The 8,145-nt window shown below is 39.8% G+C and overlaps 2 protein-coding genes across 2 annotated transcripts; one reads left to right on the top strand and one right to left on the bottom strand.

The window, feature by feature from the left end:
* Positions 1-8: 8 nt before the first annotated feature.
* On the bottom strand, positions 9-3,136 carry mrpl54 (mitochondrial ribosomal protein L54). The gene is made up of 3 exons (XM_008292588.1): positions 2,927-3,136; positions 1,462-1,618; positions 9-737 (listed from the first exon to the last, which is right to left on the bottom strand). The coding sequence occupies exons 1-3, from the start codon at positions 3,051-3,053 to the stop codon at positions 605-607; spliced, it is 417 nt and encodes a 138-aa protein (XP_008290810.1). The 5' UTR covers positions 3,054-3,136; the 3' UTR covers positions 9-604.
* Positions 3,137-3,243: 107 nt separating this feature from the next.
* Positions 3,244-7,638, top strand: fam32a (family with sequence similarity 32 member A). The gene is made up of 4 exons (XM_008292589.1): positions 3,244-3,370; positions 5,362-5,506; positions 6,538-6,591; positions 7,422-7,638. The coding sequence occupies exons 1-4, from the start codon at positions 3,297-3,299 to the stop codon at positions 7,488-7,490; spliced, it is 342 nt and encodes a 113-aa protein (XP_008290811.1). The 5' UTR covers positions 3,244-3,296; the 3' UTR covers positions 7,491-7,638.
* Positions 7,639-8,145: the final 507 nt, after the last annotated feature.

The following is an 8,145-nucleotide window of genomic DNA, read 5'->3' as shown; positions in this document are numbered from 1 at the left end:
CAACCTTGTCCATGTTCAGTGTTTTTTAATCCAACATGACACTTTTCTACCTTTTTTCCACCATGAAGCTTCTCTGGAGCTTCTCTTTATATCAAACAATCTTTGAAAGCTGAACCACATTTTGTAAAACTGGATAAACCGGATTTGCTGAAGATGATTGTATTATATGTCTAAAAGCTCCAGAAAGCCAATAAATAGACTTTGAATTTGTCAAATCAGGTTTCCGAGGCTGAAAACGAACTTGAAATAAGTCATGATGCTTAAGAACATTCCTACTCTGGTGGTGCACTGGACATCTGTGTATTTTGAACTCCTTTTATTACCACTTCATGTTTAAAACAGACGATTATCTCCCCCCTTGTATTCAGTGTGACCACTGCTGAGCTTCCTGGAGTTCTCGATCATGCTGAAAGCCTAAAGCCAATGCTGCATGACTTCAGACAATCCAGTAGATGAACGGCAGGAGAGAAGGAGTCCATCTGAAAGTCAGTTATTCAGGAAGATGACATCGGCCCTGAACGTGCATCACGTCGGAGTCATTGGGATTCAGTCCAGAGTTTAAATCACGATGCTGGAAGAAGCCCTCCGTCAGTCCGGCGAAGGCCTAAATCTTCTTCCATTTCTGCAGTTTGTTGGTACGCCAAATGTTCTCCTTCCTCAGGCGTCTCCAGTACTGCCAGGTGTCCGATTCCAGCTCGGACAGCTTTTGGGCATTTCCCAGGTTCAACTGGAACAACCTGAGTGATCAAAGTAGACTGAAATGAGATCCGCAAAGACGCATCAAACGCACTTCAAAGTCTCAACCTGCAGTCTCCCTGTTACGCAACATTGGAGTGAAAATGTCTCTGACGCACTCTCAACTAAAATAAAAACCAAAAGCACTCGGATATTTCTCCACTGTACTGCACCTGATTTCCATAACCTCCCTCTGACTCGGTTTTCTGCATGACCGACTTACGGGAAGACTTATTACCGACTGAAACATGTTTGGACTTCGTGCGCTGCGTGTAGCTGAAGGCAACAACAGCAACAGAGAGAGGACGAGCCACGGGACGGCAAAACAAGTTGTACTATCCATTAAATACTATTATTTAACAGCCATATTCTGCCACAAAAGGCCACATTCACAGCTCTTTAATCAGCCAAATGATGTTTTTCAGACAACTGTATTGAAAGGCAGAATCAGAAATGAGCCAAAAACAAAGTGCACACATTCAAATAATCCATAAAATATGAATCAGGGGTTCCAGATTAGTGCCAGTGATAAGAATCTGTTTATGGAGTGACGAGGGGAACCGTGCCATTTCAAACCTCTGACATCTGAAGTGTTGGTCTCTCTGGTGTCATCTTCCAAAGATCTAAAGAGTTCTCAATATGTTGTCCAATTATGTAAAAAAGCCAGTCGTGTCCTCACTGTTTCATATGAACGTAGATATGAGCGATGACACGGGCAGAACTCACCACTCAGGATACTCCTCATGAGGCTTCAGTTTGGGGTCGTCCCCCTGTTTGAAGATGTTCACTCCGACTGCGTGAGACGTCAGTCTGACCGGGTCTGTGCACACCTCTGGACCTTTCTGCTCCTCCTTCACCGCGCCCTTACCTTTGGTTTTGACCACTGAAAGACAGGGACAGAGATTGCACTTTAAGGATCGGTATAAGGATTTGTGGCCCTTCACTCGTTATCACAGTTAATTTATAAGCTGTGTATTAAAGTAATGAGTAACTGCACCTTTAAATTTCATTCAGTGGACTGAATCAAGGCTATTTTAACTGACATGACCCACACGAACCCTTGGAATTTTTTAGCAACTAAATTCCTTGAAACTATGTGGATTTATTAATTGACTGCACAGTTGGGATATTTCAGGGATTCAGAGATTCTAACAAACCTTCATCAGATTAAAGATCAGCATGTCTGCCGGTCTAGACTAACATGTTCCACCAAACAATCCTTCTGCTCTTTTTGAAGCTACCAGGGGATTGAGACGGTGGCAGGTGAGCAATGAGATGCATTTTGGTTCCCTTAAGTTTCCTCAAATGTATGATTGTATTTATTACTTTAAAAGCCCTTCATGGCCTCTCTCTGAGCTCGACCCTGACACACTGTTTGAGATCAACAGACAGCGGTTCTCTGTTTGTGTCTGCTTCAGAGACCCCGGGTGTTTGCAGTCAGAGCAACAGTCTGAATGAGGATGTCAGGTCTGCTGATCTCTTTTACATCATTCTAATTTCAACAATAATTCTACCTTTTCTAACACTGCGTACATTTTTATGCATCATGTTGTGTTTATGTGGCTTTTAAATTCTAATGATTTATTGTCTTGTCTGTTTTATTTTGCTGCCTTTTAAAGCCCGTTATTTGGATTCTGAAACGTACTCCATAAAGAGATTGGTTTAATTATTATTATTATTATAAGGTACTTACTGTTCATTCATTCTTTATACTACATATGTGCATATTGCATGTATTATATTTTATATCTACATCATATAATTGCATTTTCTATGAATGTGGTCGTTGCCTTATATTGTATGATATTGCACTTTAAAGCTCTTTGTAACTGGTTTATAGAAATAAAGATTATTATTATTTCTCATACTATTTATCCCACCATTCACCCTTTACTCATACATTTATTTATTTATCTTTATATTGACATCTACAGCTACTACATTCATATATTTAGTGTGTATTTAGTGTGTTGGTACTTTTCATACTGTAACAGACTGTACACCCAGTGGAACACACTTCATTTCTCCTTTACCACTTCTAGATGCTACATTTCTTAATACTTGTACTTTAAATCACACCCGGTGCAGTAAACAAACTAAACGCGTCAGTTTAGCTCGACACACACACGTTTATTCACCAGAGCTAGCATAAACAGTGTGTGTTCACTACACAGACGTCCTCTTTACCCACCGCCTTTCCGGGCGTAGCCACACGTCTGCGTCCGGTTTACCGCGTTCGTCCTGCACAGCAACGCCGCGCCGCCGTTTGTGATGCATTTCGTTAAAGACGCTGCCCGAGACAAACAGTAGCCGAACATTTTTACCGAGAGGTTACCGACACACACAGCCCACCATGCTACAGTTTGACATTCATAAGTTCCCTCAGCTTTCCGCTTTGTTTCCGGCTCAGTTAGAATCCTCTGCTGCCCCCCTGCGGCCAGGAGGAGGAGCTGCAGCCAGGTTCATGTAGTTCTAGTTCAATTCGACAGGTGGCAGCACTCACATGTCTGTCGGTTACTTTAATAACAAAGCAGAAGAAGACGACAGAGAGCTTCTCGAAAATGTCAGAGTACGCGACAGTCCAGAAAAGTACCCTGAAATTAAAGGGTGTAGGAGATATTTCTGCTGGGAAGAAGTAAGTTTTTTGTCGCTACTGTTTGGGAAAGTTGTTGTAAAAGACTAATCCGTTAAATCCTTTAAATCGATAAAATACATCCCGTCGCAGCTGGTAAGATCAACATAGTTGCTAACTGTTAGCATGTTTGCTAGAAGATAAACACGACGTAAATTGTTATAATTTAATCGATTTTATATTTTTTCTAAAGATTGTGTGAATATTATTTAATCGTGAAAATAACATTTTACTGAGGAAGAGCGTTGTTCGTATTTGAGACCTTCGTAGCTTCGATGTTGTCATTATAGAGTTACACATGGAGCTAGACGACGTTAGCTAGCTAGCATTAGCTAAAACAAAACTAACTAACCTGCGGAGAACACTGGAGGTTAATTCGATCACAATATGTCGAAAACATTTCATTACATCTTCTATAGGCGTTGTCAAATACACACTAAATAACACAGTGTGGATAGATCACAACATGTACACAAGCTAACTGTTAACAAAGTGGTGTTTTCTCTCCTCACATTTTCATTAACAAATTAAAACAGAAACCCACCAAAAATTACAGTTTGGTAATAACTCAAATTACATAGCCAAAATATTAATATAGGCAACTGTTCAATAGTACAGATAATGCCTTTCTCCACGCTTTGGACCCCACAGAAACATAAGGCAGGTTGATTACTGATTTCTAGTTTTAGGGGCTATCCTGACTATCTGTTAAATACATATTTCTGATGATACATAAATGCAAAAGGGCTGGACAATCAATCGAAACATTACCGACGTATTATCAAGTGCATTAAGGGAGAGTGGGGTACAATCGATCACATTAGAGGTTTGGTAAATAATTAGGAATATTAGAGTTAGATTATTCATGTTCATATATAAACAACATGCAAATGTCTTTTACACACAAACTCTCAAAGTTTGTTTCTAGGATTTGCTGTTCTTGTAAAAACCAGAAGTGAAATGTTAAACTTCCACCAGGGGCAGCGTTAGCTGTACCAGACAGATGGTTTGTTGTTAAACTTGCCTGAAAAGTCTGTGAACCAGTTAACTCAATACAAATCTACCTGTGTGTCATAGCTGGATGCTGGTTCTGAATCTATCTGTGATTAATTAATTTCCACACCTGTCTCCATCTATCCATCCTTAACTGAACAATCCATTCATTGTGGATGGAAAATCTAATACATAGATTGATAGAAATATATGTTTATTATGTATCTATTGATGTATCTATTTTAATATTGTTGTACATTTTTGGTGGCTTAGTTGTGATCCTGTGTTACAACAAGCTTTTCTTAAGCTAAGTGAAAACGTTCTACATGTTTTAAAATAGTGCAACGTCTTTGGCAACAAGAAGATTATTAAGATCCTATAGGGTCGGTTTAGATCCTCACACACACATCTAATAACTTGGAAACCACTAACAATACAGATATTTACCTACATATCCGCAAAAACATGTCTTAGAAAAATTAGTGGGAAGCTTTCTAATGGTGACCGGACCAGGAGCACAGCTGTTCGACCCCGTGAACGCATGTCAAGTGTCAGCGTTATATTTAACCCCGCATTAAGACGAGCCCTGTGCACCCCTATCCAGGCTGCAGGAGCTGCAGTGTTTTCTTTTTATTAAAGTTAAATGTGTCACAGCATAGCAACTTAAATTCAGTATTGTGGTGCTACCAAGATGCGTTGGCCTACCAATCGTATTCCCCAGACATAATGGATCATGCATGTTTGGTACAGACTGCAGTGAAAGTCACATCATCATTTTTTATTTGTTTCAGTAGGTAAAGAATGCCAAAACATTAATATCACAGTATTTGTCAAAACAGTCAATATGATTATTTTTTCACATAATTTAGCCACAGTATGCAGGTGTGTAATTTCTAGTCAGCCTTGTCTGCTGCGTCTCTGTCTCTCTTTCTCTGCTTTGTAATGTTAGTTTGATACGACAAACCGCTGGTCATCTCACTGTTACATGCTTTTATTTGTAGGAAGAAGAAGAAGGACAAACAGAGTAAACATCGCTTGGAGCAGGTCGCGACCAGCCAGAACGACGAGGAGGTGAAAACCAAGAAGGCGTACGTTGACAAAAGGACGCCGGCACAGATGGCTTTTGACAAGATGCAGGAAAAAAGAGTAAGTTGTTGTTGTGCTGCGTTCAGTGATTGGATTTGAGACTAAATCAAATTAACAGAGATACATGATTGAAAAGCTGTGGCCGCTGCTGCCTCGGTGACCACGACTGACATCAATCTGCACCTCTAATAACCACAGAGCCTTGTTAACATGAAGGCTATGAGGGTTCATGAAACACAGTCAGTCAGTCAGAATGAGAGTTAGCACTGATCAGAAGCAAACAAGGAAGTTGTTGTAAGAACTGGTCTCAAATATTATTCATACAGAAACACAAAACATAATTATAAAAGGTCTTTTGAGTCTGAAAAGTTACTGAAATGTGTTAAATTAAGATCATACAGTTTGCTACTAGTAATGCTCTAAACAGTAAATTATCCTTTTTATTTATTTTATTGTTTACTTTTGTACAGACAGCACATAATTAAAGGAAATCACACCAGAATTAGGTAGCAGTAAATTTACTTGTGTTGAAAAAAAACAACCAAAGAACAATTACACAACAGATGTGGGTTGTAGATGATTAACATCTGCTGTTCTGAACTTTCCTCTTCCACTGAAGCACTGATTACCTCTGAGAGCGCCGGCTGGAGATCCTAAAACAGCAGCGTAGTCCCAACCTGATGTGGTTTTAAAATATAAATACGTAGCTCAGGATCGTAGTTGATGATGTTTCACAGCTTCAGTTCGTCTTCAGATAACTTCTTTATGTTAATCAGAGTTTTTAAAATCAGAAGGACAAAGGTTATAACTGGAAACGGTGGCTGTTGCAACAGAGCGTCCTGTGGAGCAGACACACGGAGAAACACCAGAACAGGAACACAGTGTTTTCTCTGTAGTGTCTGGCTGAACGGATCGACGTTTCCACCGTCCAGAACCATGAGACAGTACATTCAGTTTTAGTGACAGCAGACGGTTGGCAGTTGTTTGTACATAGTTTTAGTTTAGTATTCTGGGAGTGACGGGTGTTGGACGTGTTTACTGTGTAGCTAAGAAGGTAATGATGTCTCATTTCTGTCTTTTCTCTCTTTCAGCAAATGGAGCGGATTTTGAACAAAGCATCAAAGACTCACAAACACAGAGTCGAGGTGAGTCAGTCAGATGTGGCGTCGCTCTGAGGGTTCCACCACGAAGCAAATTTGACATAATCAGACCTTACTGGTGTTACAAAACCTAAGACCGTGGTCAGAGATAATGTGTGTCATGCTGTTGGTCATCAGCTGTTTTAGTTAATCAGATTTTCTTCATCGAACTCTTTACGCGCTCCCATGAAGGAGGTGTCATGTGACTCTTCTTCTGCACAAAACAAACCAAATTTGTTCAAAGTTCTTATGGTAGAAAGCACCGTGACTGAAAATAAAGCGAGACAGACGACAAGAATCATGAAATTAATCTACTTATTTTCCTACTCAGTGACTCTTAATCCTTGTTTAAACACGGCAGCAGCACATTATCCTAAACTTCATACATTTGGACACGATCATCTGAAGTGCATTTAGGTCTGACGCTGTTCGATAATAAAGTTCATAAAATGTAGAAATCACAGCTTCATTCAGGGGAATTAGTGACGTACAGCTCAGGAACTTTGCAGATAAACACCCAGCTGACAATCTTTATCACTCAGGAAAAGAATAGGTGACAAGGAGGCGCTTCTTCTGGCCGATCTAAATGCCAAACAGAACCGTGTCCAGATCAGGTTAGCAGTGCAGCATCAGTTACCATGGTGACCAAAGGGATGCAGTCCTCTGTTCAGTCCAAACACTCATAAACCAGCATTCTCATCCCCACAACTTATCTCTAGATTTCAACATATATCCAAATGTTATTCTAAACCGGAAGCTTTTGCAATTTCTGAAGAGAATATTTACAGGATTTTATACATCACTGAACACGTCTCCTGTCTGTTGTGTGTTTCCAGGACTTTAATCGCCACCTGGACACCCTGACCGAGCATTACGATATTCCCAAAGTCAGCTGGACCAAATAGAAGAGGAGCCACTGTTCACTTTGCTGTTCTGTTTGTACTAAATTAACCCGACATTTTCTGTTATTTGCTAGTTTTACGTATTTACAATTGGCGTTTGTTTTTATGTTGAAATTCCTGATGTTTGCAATAAAGAATTAAAGTGTACACACAGTTTGTTTTTAACTGCATTAATCTTTATGGATCACTGATACTAGAGTGTGTGTGTAATATGAGGAAAAAGGGTCAAATCAGAAAATATTTGTTTTTAATGAATATATATATTTTGTCGAACTGCAGCACTGAAAAAAAAAAAGTCACACAAACCAGAACACATGAGGTACAGCGTGATGCAACAAGTGTGATGGCACCGACTAATAACTGGAGTATTTCAGATGTACAAAAGTTCATGAACGGACTCATAAATACAAGCTAGACTTGTGATAAATTATGATGCAGAGCAAGACTGGTGACTATTTCTGAGACTACTATGCTTCATTAAAGAGGTTAACGTAAGACTTGAAGGTGCAGGTGTCAGCAGCTGGTTTGGTGACATGCTCTGGTGTCTAATACCTGGAACAAGTTTAACACCAGCAGCATACAAAACACTGAGTAAGAAGCTTCATCAGACAACAGCAGCAGGTTGTCATAAACGTTTATTCAGAGATGTTCAGGATTC

The sequence above is a fragment of the Stegastes partitus genome, unplaced genomic scaffold (genome assembly GCF_000690725.1).
Source record: "Stegastes partitus isolate 25-593 unplaced genomic scaffold, Stegastes_partitus-1.0.2 Scaffold820, whole genome shotgun sequence".
In the NCBI taxonomy this organism is placed as follows: domain Eukaryota; kingdom Metazoa; phylum Chordata; class Actinopteri; family Pomacentridae; genus Stegastes; species Stegastes partitus.
The sequence above is the reverse complement of the archived record's forward strand: the minus strand, read 5'-3'. Positions and strand labels throughout refer to the sequence as shown.